Raw genomic sequence first — 15,665 nt, forward strand, 5'->3', positions numbered from 1 at the left:
AATCATATTCACCTGGAGAATCATATTGCCAGGTAATTTTTGCTGTATAATTAACTCCTGGATATAATAATAAAAAAAAAATGCTAAAAACAATTGAGGAATTGCTCTTTTTTCGCAATTTTGCCGCACTTGGAATTTTTTTCCCGCTTTCCAGTACTTCAAATGATAAAAACCCTCAGACATTTATGTTGATGAAAAAATAAAAAAAGTTTATGGCTCTTTTTATAAGGGGAGGAAAAAATAAAACGCCCTCAAATATAAAATCGCCTGGTTGGGAAGGAGTTAGTTCCAATTTCTGGACTGCTATATTTTTTTTTTTCCCCAACTGTGGAGTAGATTTCTGTTAGACTTTCCTAAATTTTCTTGCTCAAATTCTAGTAAATTCTAGTAATTTCTAATAATCCTTACCTGCAAAAAAAAAAGAAATATCAAGCTTATAATAGTCTTTAATTTTGGGCAGCATCACCCATCCCTAGCCTCCACCCAGTTATTATGATTAATAAATGGCTAAATGACCAGGTCAGGATTGTAACATCTAATGTGTATAAGCAACATTACTGTAGGTAATATACCAGACTGAGACTTCTGTGGCCACGTAACCTCGGATGACTCCTTGAAATGTGGGAAAAGTTAAACCACAAGCCATCAGGCACTTGGCCTTGTGAACATAATATCTCCTATTAGGCCAGAAGGCATTAATACTAGGAGCGTTTGGGTTCACCCTGCAAGTTTACAGAATACCATACACTTTAGTGAGTGTTATTTCCATTATAGTCATTGTAAATGGTATATGAATACTATTCACTATGTGGTTAGAAGGTTATAGATCTTATTCACAAACTGCTTTTGTAACCCTTTTATGTACAAAGAGAAAAAAAAGAATAAAATATACGGTATTAACTTTTCCTTGTTCTCCTTATACTAGGTAACTACAATGAGCTGTACCAGTGGTCAGTGGAGTTCTATCCAGAATTTTGGGGAGAATTTTGGGATTTCAGTGGCATTGTCTTCTCCCGTATATATGATGAGGTATGCCTTCTTGTTAAAATGTTAATAGAAAATTCCCCACTGTGGACATGAGTCCTAATGTTTACAATATGAAGCCTCTTTGCAAATGATCATCATTGCAGAAATTAATACGATGTGTGCAGCACCAATGAAGACCTCCATGTGCTTCTCACAAAATTAGAATATCATCAAAAAGTTAATTGATTTCAGTTCTTCAATACAAGACGTGAAACTGGTATATACAGTACAGACCAAAAGTTTGGACACCCCTTCTCATTTAAAGATTTTTCTGTATTTTCATGACTATGAAAATTGTAAATTCACACTGAAGGCAACAAAACTATGAATTAACACATGTGGAATTATATACTTAACAGAAAAGTGTGAAACAACTGAAATTATGTCTTATATTCTAAGTTCTTCAAAGTAGCCACCTTTTGCTTTGATGACTGCTTTGCACACTCTTGGCATTCTCTTGATGAGCTTCAAGAGGTAGTTGGTCACACAGGATTAATAGCAGCGTTAACGGAGTGCGTTACCCGCGGCATAACGCGGTCCGTTAACGCTGCCATTAACCCTGTGTAAGCGCTGACTGGAGGGGAGTATGGAGCGGGCGCCAGGCACTGACTTGACGGAAGTAGGGAGGGACTAATTCTCTGCCGGACTGTGCCCATCGCTGGCGGCCGCAAACAATCAGCAACGCGGGATTTCCGTTACAGACAGACAGACGGAAGTACCCCTTAGACAATTATATATATAGATTTTCAGTTGTTTCACACTTTTATTAAGTATATAATTCCACATGTGTTAATTCATAGTTTTGATGCCTTCAGTGTGAATTTACAATTTTCATAGTCATGAAAATACAGAAAAATCTTTAAATGAGAAGGTGTGTCCAAACTTTTTGTCTGTACTGTAGAGTCATTACAAACAGAGTAATCTATTTCAAGTGTTTATTTCTGTTAATATTGATGATTATGGCTTACAGCCAATGAAAACCCAAAAGTCATTATCTCAGTAAATTAGATTACTTTATAACACCAGCTTGAAAAATAATTTTAAAATCCGAAATGTTGGCCTACTGAAATGTATGTTCTGTAAATGCACTCAATACTTTGTCGGGGCTCCTTTTGTATCAATTACTGCATCAATGCGGCGCGGCATGGCATGGAGGCGATCAGCCTGTGGCACTGCTGAGGTGTTATGGAAGCCCAGGTTGCTTGATAGCAGCCTTCAGCTCGTCTGCATTGTTGGGTCTGGTGTCTCTCATCTTCCTCTTGGTTAAGGTCAGGCGAGTTTGCTGACTAATCAAAGACAGTGATGCAGTTGTTTTTAAACCAGGTATTGGTACTTTTGGCAGTGTGGACAGGTGCCAAGTCCTGCTGGATAATGAAATTTCCATCTCCGAAAAGCTTGTCGGCAGTGGGAAGCATGAAGTGCTCGAAAATGTCCTGGCTGCGCTGACTTTGGTCTTGATATAACACAGTGGACCTACACCAGCAGATGACATGGCTCCCCAAACCATCACTGATTGTGGAAACTTCACATAGACCTCAAGCAGCTTTGATTGTGGCCTCTCCGCTCTTCCTCCAGACTCTGGGACCTTGATTTCCAAATGAAATGCAAAATTTACTTTCATCTGAAAACAACACCTTAGACCACTGAGTAATAGTCCAGTTGTTTTTCTCCTTGGCCTAGGTAACATGCTTCTGGCGTTGTCTATTGGTCATGAGTGGCTTGACACAAGAAATGCGACACTTGTAACTCATGTCCTGGATACGCTTGTGTGTGGTAGCTCTTGAAGCAATGGCTCCAGCAACAGTCCACTCCTTGTGAATCTCTCCAACAATTTTTGAATGGCCTTTTCATAACAATCCTTTCAAGGCTGCGGTTATCCCGGTTGCTTGTGCACCTTTTTCTACCACACTTTTTCCTTCCACTCAATTTTCCATTGATATGCTTGGATACAGCACTCTGTGAACAGCCAGCTTCTTTAGCAATGACCTTTTGTAGCTTACCTTCCTTGTGGAGTGTGTCAATGACTGTCTGCTGGACATCTGTCAAGTCAGGAGTCTTCCCCATGATTGTGGAGCCTACTGAAACAGACTAAGAGACCTTTTTAAACGCTTACCGTAGGAAACCTTTGCAGGTGTTTTTGTTAATTATTCTAATTTACTGAGATAATGACTTTTGGGTTTCCCTTGGCTGTAGTCCAATCATCAACATTAACAGAAATAAACACTTGAAATACAGTTGTGGCCAAAAGTATTGACACCCCTGCAATTCTGTCAGATATTACTCAGTTTCTTCCTGAAAATGATTGCAATCACAAATTCTTTGGTATTATTATCTTCATTTAATTTGTCTTAAATGAAAAAACACAAAAGAGAATGAAGCAAAAATAAAAACATTGATCATTTCACACAAAACTCCAAAAATGGGCCAGACAAAAGTATTGGCACCCTCAGCCTAATACTTGGTTGCACAACCTTTAGCCAAAATAACTGCGACCAACCGCTTCCGGTAACCATCAATGAGTTTCTTACAATGCTCTGCTGGAATTTTAGACCATTCTTCTTTGGCAAACTGCTCCAGGTCCCTGATATTTGAAGGGTGCCTTCTCCAAACTGCCATTTTTAGATCTCTCCACAGGTGTTCTATGGGATTCAGGTCTGGACTCATTGCTGGCCACCTTAGAAGTCTCCAGTGCTTTCTCTCAAACCATTTTCTAGTGCTTTTTGAAGTGTGTTTTGGGTCATTGTCCTGCTGGAAGACCCATGACCTCTGAGGGAGACCCAGCTTTCTCACACTGGGCCCTACATTATGCTGCAAAATTTCTTGGTAGTCTTCAGACTTCATAATGCCATGCACACGGTCAAGCAGTCCAGTTCCAGAGGCAGCAAAGCAACCCCAAAACATCAGGGAACCTCTCCCTTGTTTGACTGTAGGGACCGTGTTCTTTTCTTTGAATGCCTCTTTTTTTCTCCTGTAAACTCTATGTTGATGCCTTTGCCCAAAAAGCTCTACTTTTGTCTCATCTGACCAGAGAACATTCTTCCAAAATGTTTTAGGCTTTTTCAGGTAAGTTTTGGCAAACTCCAGCCTGACTGTTTTATGTCTCGGGGTAAGAAGTGGGGTCTTCCTGGGTCTCCTACTATACTGTCCCTTTTCATTCAGACACCGACGGATAGTACTGGTTGACACTGTTGTACCCTCGGACGGCAGGCCAGCTTGAACTTGTTTGGATGTTAGTCGAGGCTCTTTATCCAACATCCGCACAATCTTGCGTTGAAATCTCTTGTCAATTTTTCTTTTCCGTCCACATCTAGGGAGGTTAGCCACAGTGCCATGGGCTTTAAACTTCTTGATGACACTGCACACGGTAGACACAGGAACATTCAGGTCTTTGGAGATGGACTTGTAGCCTTGAGATTGCTCATGCTTCCTCACAATTTGCTTTCCTGTCCTCAGACAGTTCTTTCTTTTTTCCATGCTCAATGTGGTACACACAAGGACACAGGACAGAGGTTGAGTCAACTTTAATCCATGTCAACTGGCTGCAAGTGTGATTTAGTTATTGCCAACACCTGTTAGGTGCCACAGGTAAGTTACAGGTGCTGTTAATTACACAAATTAGAGAAGCATCACATGATTTTTCGAACAGTGCCAATACTTTTGTCCACCTCCTTTTTTATGTTTGGTGTGGAATTATATCCAATTTGACTTTAGGACAATTCCTTTTGTGTTTTTTCATTTAAGACAAATTAAATGAAGATAATAATAACAAAGAATTTGTGTTTGCAATCATTTTCAGGAAGAAACTGAGTATTATCTGACAGAATTGCAAGGGTGTCAATACTTTTGGCCACAACTGTAGATCACTCACTCTGTTTGTAATGACTATATATAATATATCAGTTTCATGTTTTGTATTGAAGAACTGAAATAAATTAACTTTTTGATGCTATTCTAATTTTGTGAGAAGCATCTGTATACTGTATGTCATGGAAATAGACTACAAACAAACTCTTCCACTTGTTAATGTAGTTCAGATTCTCTTTGCTCTGCCTGTCAGCAGGGTATAGGATGTTTTCTGTCTGCACTTTTATATCAAAATATTGAATCATATCTGAAAATCCAAAAGTAAAATAATACAGTATGTATAAGTGACTTAGGGTATGGTTCTACACTATATACATCAAAATCATATAGAAAGAATGGTGTGAAATGACCAAAGTGGAAAAAAAAATCAGTAAAAAATATATTTTTATTGATGAAATTTTAAAAACCGTAATAAAAATATCAAAGTTAGCCATAAGATGGCACCATGCAATATAAAAGGAATACAAGGATATCCTACAGGTAAAATACAAAGGCGACAACAGACCTGATGCTGCGCTCATCGCTGAGGACACTGAGGGAGACTGCACATGGGGGGAGACAGTCAGGGACTAATCTCTGATGATGCTTCATTTCAGGGAGGGGCAGGGACTGTGACCACAGCCTCTGGCCCCTGGTGGTGAAAAATACAAAAGCCGTTCGATAGTGTAGTTAGAGAATAGTAGGGAATTTTTAAAGCAAGGATATTAGAAAATAGCTTAGAATTATAGGACTAAATAGATAGGAAGTTAGGAGAAAAATGCATTTTGGCTTCAGATTTGTCCTTACAACTAGAAACCCTAACCTGACACTAATCTACAGGTATCTTATGTTCTGCAATCTTGTATTACCCTCCAAGGTCATATGTCCATTCACATTCCTATATCAGTTGTTATAAACAGACATGAGGGCATATGGGGTCTGCAAGTCAGATTTCTTGAAAACATATCTGATTGCAAAAGCAATGCATGAGAAAGGATCAGACATTGTGTTACCAGCTAATCCCTTGGGTAAGTGAGAAGTATTCAGCTGTTGTGGTGAGTCCATGAGCTGAGTTATTTCACAGTCAAATGATAAACATAGACTGAAAATTCCCTATTGATGTAATATTTTCTCCTGGCGGATACAGAATAGTGAGGGGGCAATAATGCCTGTACTAATGGTGGCCACATACTTTCCAAAACGACACCTACCGAACCGCCGCTGAATGGACTGAGGTCATCGTGTTACTTTTTTAACATATTGTGACGCTTTTTTTCCAGAAGATTGTTATAATGTAGCAATATTCTGCCGCCGTACCCGCAAGAGCAAATTTTATGTGGGGTGGGGGGGTAAGAATAGTACCTGATCTTTGTTCTCGAGACAGATAAGTGTCCACCATAGCAGCACCAGAACCACTGTCAGTACATGAATGCAGCATCAAAAACACCGTCAGAACATGAATGCAGCATCAAAAACACCCTCAGTACATGAATGCAGCACCATAAACACCGTCAGTACTTGAATGCAGCGCCATAAACACTGTCAGTACATGAAAGCAGCATCAAAAACACTGTCAGTACATGAATGCAGTGCCAAAAACACCATCAGTACATGAATGCAGCGCCATAAAAAACCATCAGTACATGAATGTAGCACAATATACTTTTGTATCGCATGAACCTACAATTCCAAGTATGTCATTAACAATGGTAAGGAGATAATCGGAGCTGCTGTTACAATTAATCAGACTGCAGACCATACAGGAACCATATAACTGAGGAGACGCAGGCAGTATCACAAATAAACATTTACATCCATGTACCTTATAGGTAACATTATCTCTGATTGGAGTCGTCCCCATCCCTTTTGTCTCCGTGTAGTACAGACGTCATGAGGAGATATCATACCCAGAGATCGTCTTTCCAGCCTACACCCCCTTCTTCAGCAGCACTTCCCGACATGGTCCATTAAAAATAAAAGTATCTTTAATGCTGCGCCCCGTATAAATAATTGCCTCTTTCTGTTCTTCCTGCACAAAATACCCTCCCCACGCTGCCCCTTTCCATAATGTTCCTTCACCTAATATCCCCCACACTGCCTCTCTTTGTAATACCCCCCATACACTCCACCCCAATAAACTTTTTGTTTTACAAAATCCCATACACCCGAGTGTATGGTACTATATTGCTATCTTGGCTCATTACCATATAAAATAATTGAGTTGAGTTTCTAACTTGTTTTATTGTTAAAACTTGCTAATAGAATTTTTAGTAATCTATATATGAGAGAGCAAAGTATATTTTGTGAGAAATTGTCCTGTCTTAAAGGGAATATGTCAGCAGGTTTTTGCTATGGAATCTGAGAGCAGTATATTATAGGGCAAGAGAGCCTGATTCCAAGGATGTATTTCTTACTGGGCTGCTTTGTGAAGTTTTGTTAGAATCCTTGTCTTCTCATTTATAGACGTAGCAGGACTCAGATAGCTGAACCCTGTATAAACCTGTTCACTCTCCTGACTGGCAGCTTCCTGTCTACACTGTGCATTGTCAGCAAGCTGCAAATCAGTGGCGGGGTTACACAGATCAGCCTGACTGCTGTGTGCATGAGACCTAGTCCTGCAGTGATAATCTCCCGCTGATAAAACACTGTTTGCATTGGAACTACTGCACACAGCCTAATAAGTGACATATCCCTGGAATCAGGGTCTCTTGCCCTATATTATCCTACTCTTTGATTTAAAAAAAAAAAAAACCTGCTGACAGATTCCCAGATTCCCTTTAATCTAATATATTTGCTTCTCTGATTTTGATGTTTTTTTTTTTTTTTTATCAAACTTGCCCATTCAAGTGAATTGATCCACAAAAAAACCCAAAAGCCATCACACAGCATTTATAGGCTGTCTGTTTCACACTGTCTGATGCTAGGAGTAGCTGTCACGCTGCAGCTATGCAGGTAACTACAACTTCCACTAGATGGCAATAGAGTGGAAGGATAGTAGCAAGTCTGCAATAGCAGATCTGTAGTGCTGCAGCGAAGCTGCCACCGGGTGGCAGCAGAATAGTCAAACAAGCCAAGTCAAAACCTAGACTGTCACGCAGTACAAAGAGAAAAAACAAGCACAGAGATAGTGGAGAGCCAAAGGGTAAATACCAGGCAAAAGGCAGAAGTACCAGGGACCAGAGGCAAATTCAAGTCAGAGTCAAAGCCGAGTCAAACACCGGGAAATCCAAAAGCAATCAGGAAACACTAAGACAGGATGGGCAGGGAAGGAGAAGTAGACATGGGCAAGGTCAGAGCGCAGCAGGACCAAGCAGGGTACTAGCAGAGTCAGATACTCATGCCGTAGGCAGAAAATATAACTGACACCGCCTGCAGGATGCAGTGGAGCTAAATAGCAAACCTGAACCCAGAATAAGGCAGAGCAAAGTTAACCCTTGACATGTTCAGCCCGGGAAAAGGGCAGACAGAACTCAAAACCCGGGCTGGATTTTGACAGTAGGGAAACTTCCATGTTTTTTTGCATGGTAAAAATGGCTACTTGGGCTAAAAATGGATAAAAGTGTAATGAAGCACTCTGAAGAAAACTGAAAAAATTTTAGATATGGGCAAATTCCAGCTGCAGTGTCAGTGCTTCTTGCTATGTTTGTGATAGCGAAGTCAGAGGTATCTGTTTTCTAAAGATATGTCAGGAAGTCTTTTTTTGCTTACTTTGTAAGATTGCAGGAAATCCAATATTTTTTTTTCTCATTTTGAGTTTATGCACATTTACAGGCAGCTATAATTCTTATGGTCGCAGAGACCCCGCTCAAAGGCTTTTTTTGTATTAATGCTAAGGTCTCGTGGCAGAACGAGACTGGAGAGCAAAACTTTACAGCGATTAGGGCTTGCTGTAGACTTAAGAAAATTTGTCAGTAGGAGCAACCTTCCTAAGCCGTCTATTTGGGCGTGTAGGGCATAGGAAGCTTAATAAAATGACTTGATATCTGTGATTAACCCCTTAATCCCATATGACGTACTATCCCGTCAAGGTGACCTGGGACTTAATTCCCAGTGACGGGATAGTACGTCATAGCGATCGGCCGCGCTCACGGGGGGAGCGCGGCCGGGTGTCAGCTACTATTAAGTAAAAAAGTAAAAAAAAAAATTTCCACGTGTGTAAAAAAAAATTCCTAAATAAAGAAGAAAAAAAAATATTATTCCCATAAATACATTTCTTTATCTAAAAAAAAAACAATAAAAGTACACATATTTAGTATCGCCGCGTCCGTAACGACCCAACCTATAAAACTGTCCCACTAGTTAACCCCTTCAGTGAACACCGTAAGAAAAAAAAAAAAAAAAACGAGCCAAAAAACAACGCTTTATTATCATACCGCCGAACAAAAAGTGAAATAACACGCGATCAAAAATACATATATAAATAACCATGGTACCGCTGAAAACGTCATCTTGTCCCTCAAAAAACGAGCCGCCATATAGCATCATAACAAAAAAAATAAAAAAGTTATAGTCCTCAGAATAAAGCGATGCCAAAATAATAATTTTTTTCTATAAAATAGCTTTTATCGTATAAAAGCGCCAAAACATAAAAAAATGATATAAATGAGATATCGCTGTAATCGTACTGACCCGACGAATAAAACTGCTTTATCAATTTTACCAAACGTGGAACGGTATAAACGCCTCCCCCAAAAGAAATTCATGAACAGCTGGTTTTTGGTCATTCTGCCTCACAAAATCGGAATAAAAAGTGATCAAAAACTGTCACATGTCTGAAAATGTTACCAATAAAAAGTTCAACTCGTCCCACAAAAAACAAGGCCTCACATGACTCTGTGGACCAAAATACGGAAAAATTATAGGTCTCAAAATGTGGAGACGCAAAAACTTTTTTGCTATAAAAAGCGTCTTTTAGTGTGTGACAGCTGCCAATCATAAAAATCCGATATAAAAAAACGCTATAAAAGTAAATCAAACCCCCCTTCATCACCCCCTTAGTTAGGGAAAAATAATAAAATTAAAAAAATATATTTATTTCCATTTTCCCGCTAGGGCTAGGGTTAGGGCTAGGGTTGGGGCTAGGGTTGGAGCTAAAGTTAGGGTTGGGGCTAAAGTTAGGGATAGGGTTGGGGCTAAAGTTAGGGTTGGGGATAAAGTTAGGGTTGGGGATAAAGTTAGGGTTAGGGTTTGGATTACATTTACGGTTGGGATTAGGGTTGGGATTAGAATTAGGGGTGTGTCAGGGTTAGGGGTGTGGTTAGGGTTACAGTTGGGATTAGGGTTAGGGGTGTGTTTGGATTAGTTTCAAGTAGAATTGGGGAGTTTCCACTGTTCAGGCACATCAGGGGCTCTCCAAACGCGACATGGCGTCCGATCTCAATTCCAGACAATTCTGCGTTGAAAAAGTAAAACAGTGCTCCTTCCCTTCCGAGCTCTCCCGTGCGCCCAAACAGGGGTTTACCCTAACTTTAGCGTACTCGGGACAAATTGGACAACAACTTTTGGGGTCCAAGTTCTCTTGTTATCTCTGGGAAAATAAAAATTTTGGGGGCTAAAAATCATTTTTGTGGGAAAAAAAGGATTTTTTATTTTCACGGCACTGCGTTGTAAACTGTAGTGAAACACTTGGGGGTTCAAAGTTCTCACAACACATCTAGATAAGTTCCTTGGGAGGTCTAGTTTCCAATATGGGGTCACTTATGGGGGGTTGTACTGTTTGGGTACATCAGGGGCTCTGCAAATGCAACGTGACGCCTGCAGACCAATCCATCTAAGTCTGCATTCCAAATGGCGCTCCTTCCCCTCCGAGCTCTGCCATGCGCCCAAACAGTGGTCCCCCCCCACATATGGGGTATCAGCGTACTCAGGACAAATTGGACAACAACTTTTGGAGTCCAATTTATCCTGTTACCCTTGTGAAAATACAAAACTGGGGGCTAAAAAAATCATTTTTCTGAAAAAAAAAAGAATTTTTATTTTCACGGCTCTGCGTTATAAACTGTAGTGAAACACTTGGGGGTTCAAAGCTCTCAAAACACATCAAGATAAGTTCCTTAGGGGGTCTACTTTCCAAAATGGTGTCACTTGTGGGGGGTTTTAATGTTTATGCACATCAGGGGCTCTCCAAACGCAACATGGCGTCCCATCTCAATTCCAGTCAATTTTGCTTTGAAAAGTCAAATGGCGCTCCTTCGCTTCCGAGCTCTGTCATGTGCCCAAAAAGTGGTTTACCCCCACATATGGGGTATCGGCGTACTCAGGACAAATTGTACAACATCTTTTGGGGTCCATTTTCTCCTGTTACCCTTGGTAAAATAAAACAAATTGGAGCTGAAATAAATTTTGTGTGAAAAAAAGTTAAATGTCCATTTTTATTTAAACATTCCAAAAATTCCTGTGAAACACGTAAAGGGTTAATAAACTTCTTGAATGTGGTTTTGAGCACCTTGAGGGGTGCAGTTTTTAGAATGGTGTCACACTTGGGTATTTTCTATCATATAGACCCCTCAAAATGACTTCAAATGAGATGTGGTCCCTAAAAAAAAATGGTGTTGTAAAAATGAGAAATTGCTGGTCAACTTTTAACCCTTATAACTCCCTAACAAAAAAAAATTTTGGTTCCAAAATTGTGCTGATGTAAAGTAGACATGTGGGAAATGTTACTTATTAAGTATATTGCGTGACGTATCTCTGTGATTTAAGGGCATAAAAATTCAAAGTTGGAAAATTGTGAAATTTTCAAAATTTTTGTCAAATTTCCGTTTTTTTCACAAATAAACACAAGTTATATCGAATAAATTTTACCACTATCATGAAGTACAGTATGTCACGAGAAAATCGCCAAGATCCGTTGAAGCGTTCCAGAGTTATAACCTCATAAAGGGACAGTGGTCAGAATTGTAAAAATTGGCCCGGTCATTAACGTGCAAACCACCCTCGGGGCTTAAGGGGTTAATTGGGTTATTCCAGAAAAATCCACGTTTTTCTTAATATGTAAATGAGGTGTTAAGTTCTTTGGGTGGCACAGAGCGCTGTCCGAGAGTCTGCCTTCTTGCTACATGTGTGACGTCAGTCTCTGTTCATGAAATTTCGGGATTCCTTGATTCTGTGCAGTATTCTGCCCCTCTATGGACACTGGCTTTAACTTCCTTCTATACAGGCGTCGCATCGGTGCACGTCCGAGATTTCATGAACCGAGCCTGATGTCTCACATGTAGCGTAGCGAGGGGATCAATTTACATGCTGCAAATAAGGTGTCCGATTGTAAGGCCACGTTCACACATTGAGTATTTGGGGAGTTTTTTTTTTTACTAATTGTTTATAAGCCAAAACCAGGAGTGGGTGATAGATACAGAAGTGGTGACGTGTTTATATTATACATTTCCTCTGATTGTTCCACTCCTGGTTTTGGCTTATAAATACTGAGGTAAAAAAACTCACCAAGTACTCAACATGTGCATGTGGTCTAAGGGAAAATCTCTGTCCTGCCCATAAATCTTAGCTCCTCATGTAGATATTAAGAAAAACCTGGATTTTTCTGGAATAAGGTATCGGTATGTCGCTTGCGCAAATCTTTCTGTCTCTTCATGTAATCCCAGACAGACTCAATTACGTTAAAGGGGTTGTCCATCCTTGGGATGCACGTCAGCAGTCACTCTGTGTGAGTTCAGACTTGTGAATCCTCACATCACACGGACCGCATTCTGCTTGCTTCCGGCCACATTTTGACTAGACTTGCATTGAGCAAAGCTGCATACATCTAGTCATCACGTAACTGCATGTATGCAAATCAAATAGAATGACTGCAGACTTGTACTCTAAGGGTGGATGACCCCTTTAAGATCAGGGCTCTTTGGAGATCATATCATCACTTCCAGGACTTCTTGTTCCTAAGGGTATGTGCACACGTCAGGATTTTGTCAGGATTTTTCCTCAGGTTTTGTAGCCAAAACCAGGAGTGGAACAATTAGAGGAAAAGTATAATAGAAACATATGCACCACTTCTGCATTTATCACCCACTCCTGGTTTTGGCTACAAAACCTGAGGAAAAAGCCTGACAAAATCCTGACAAAATCCTGACGTGTGCACATACCCTTAGGGTATGTCTCCATGATCAGGATGGCCGGCGGTATCGCCGCAGCGGCGAAGCCGCTCGGCGCTAAGCCCCGCCCCCTTTCTGGGACGCGATGGTGCCGGATGTGTACAGTACACATCCGGGATCATCGCACCCCTCGCCATAGGGCCCTGTGATATGCCTTGCGGGGACGCTGCGTCCCCGCAAGGTGTACGGACATGCTGCGATCTGAAAAGACGCGCAGCATGTCCGGAGTCGCAGGGCCGCCGCGTGCGGGTTTCCACGCATAGTGGAGACGGGATTTCATAAAATCCCCTCCACTATGCTGGAACATCTGGACGCTGCTTGTTTGACGCTGCAGCGTCAAACAAGCAGCGTTTACTTACCGTGGAAACATACCCTGACACTGAAAATAGTTCTTAAACTGAACCTGCACCCTGATTCTTGCTGCCCATATCGGGGACAGCATGAATCAGACACTTGCTGTATGTTTGCAGCCACACATATTACTATTTGAAAGGCTTCGATGTTTCAGAGAAAATATACTTTTAAGATCCATAGTTGGTGATAAGACTAGTCTGGTGCCACCCCTGGCCGGCTTTTCCAAATGCCACTTCAGGTGATTGACGGGTCTCTCCCAATGTACACAGTGGGAAGAGCCAGCCTGGGGGGAAAGCCAGAGTAGTCTCATTTCTGGCTATAGTCTCCGACTAGATCTTTTAAGTGCTGTATACCTTCTTCTCTGAATGAAAGAATGGATCAGGTGACAGGTTCCCTAAAATGACGTTGGTTGTATGTTTGGTGTCGTTGTCCTGCTGTAGAATAAATTTGCAGCCAATCAGAGGCTGCCCTGATTGTATTGCATAATGAACAGTATCTGTCCATATTTCTTGGCATTGAGGACACCATTAATGCTGAACTAAATGCCCAGCTCTATTTGCTAAAATGTAGCCCCAATCTGGCAAGGAGCTTCCACCATGCTTCATTGTTGCCTGGAGACACTCTTTCTTGCTATAAGAGTGCGGTGCCCCAGGGTCCTGGTCGTCACAGTGGTATTGCTTTCCTCTCGGGGAGAGTGATGCTACGTTTGGAGGCAAAGAAGGATAACTGCATCCAGGTACCACAAACATGCAACATATTTCACACTCCAGACCATCAGGGGGAGCTTCTGCTCCTACTCCTATTTATTGAGTCACTCACTATATATATATATATATATATATATATATATATATATATATATATATATATATATATATATATATATATATATAACTGGTAGTCTGTGGGGAAAGTTAGTCAGTTCCGGACGTAGTCAGTTCCTGGCAGAGCTCCAGACAGGAGTTCAGTTAGTTCCAGACCAGAGTCTGAGGAGGATGAAAGGTTAAAGGAGCTGTGCATGCCCTCAGAGTTGCAGCTCCCAGAAAGAGACATTGAAAGGCAGAACTGTATTGCAGCGAGCGTGAAGGAAGTCGAAGCAAAGGAGAGGATACCAGAAGGGGACCAGCCCCGTTCAAGCTGTCTCCTTCTGAGGTGCAAAATCCCGGTAACTGTAACACAGAGGGAGTAAGGACCTCTACACCCTATTTCAGAGACCGGCAGGACAGCTAATTGCAGGTTACCTGCACCCAGGAGGCACCTACAGAGCCGGGTTATCTAAGAGACCCTATAAACAGGCTCAAGTCACCATTCATACTGGTATTGTCCTACCCTATATGGGGGACAGAGAGAACGAAACACCACATCTGTGAGACCCTTATGTGAAGCCATAGGCAGTAAGGGACTACACCACCGCAGTGCAAGGGAAGGCTACTGATTTCCACCTGGACAAGGGAACTCTGGACTTACCTCCAAACCGGCCGGACTCTGCCTGCCCTGTGATCTGGTGCCCTGGACTGTGGATGCTGAAGTCTTCAGTAAAAGGTAAAGAGACTGCAACCTTGTGTCCTCGTTCTTCTCTGCGCCTCTCACCACACCACCATCAACACGCCGGGAAGCCCTGGGGATATACCATCTAGCTGCCATAACATCACCCCAGCGGACCCCTTAAAGCAGCATCGGTCACCCTGACCGAATACCACACGTGGCGTCACGAACATAAACTCTATCCCTTAAAGACCTCTCCCCTTTAATACAGACGTCCCAGGGCCACGGACCGGGTCAGCCACTGTGATATCCCCCTGTGAACCGCAGTACCCCACGGCCCTTGGGGGGCGCTCCAAGAGCTCGTACACACAATCGTATTTTCGGTACGAGTGCTGTCCATCAAAAAAAAAAAAAAAAAGGCCCTCATTCGGATCAATGTTATTCAATGGGGCAGTGCAGATGAGCAGGTTTTCTTTTTTGTTTTTTTTTAATATTACTGACCGAATCTGCATGTGAAAAAATTGGAGTATGCGCTAATTTCTTCTGGAAACCTGATGAGACTTGACCATTAAGGTCCGAGTTCGTGAAAAAGTGATTGGATGCTAAACGGAACCAAAGTATAGTATGCGATTTGTACAGATACATTGCAATTCTGTAACACAGGAACGTAGGAAAATGTAAATGGTTTTGTAATTGATTAATAGCTGCTGCTGTACATAAAATGGATTGCACTCGGATAACAGATGTTAAATATCAACACTAGTGATGAGCGAGTGTACTTGTTGCTCGGGTGACCTTTGAGTATTTATGACTGCTCGGAGATTTAGTTTTCAACGAGGCAGCTGAATTATTTAC

The 15,665-nt window shown here is 41.4% G+C and overlaps 1 protein-coding gene across 1 annotated transcript in view; it reads left to right on the plus strand.

Moving 5' to 3' along the window:
* The window catches only part of AACS (acetoacetyl-CoA synthetase), a 157,586-nt gene that overhangs the window by 18,187 nt on the left and 123,734 nt on the right, over positions 1–15,665 (plus strand). Inside the window, exon 2 of the mRNA XM_077293263.1 lies at positions 926–1,029. Coding sequence (XP_077149378.1) covers positions 926–1,029 — 104 coding nt within the window. The remainder of the gene's footprint in view (positions 1–925; positions 1,030–15,665) is intronic.

This window comes from Ranitomeya variabilis, chromosome 1 (assembly GCF_051348905.1).
Source record: "Ranitomeya variabilis isolate aRanVar5 chromosome 1, aRanVar5.hap1, whole genome shotgun sequence".
Classification (NCBI taxonomy): Eukaryota; Metazoa; Chordata; class Amphibia; order Anura; family Dendrobatidae; genus Ranitomeya; species Ranitomeya variabilis.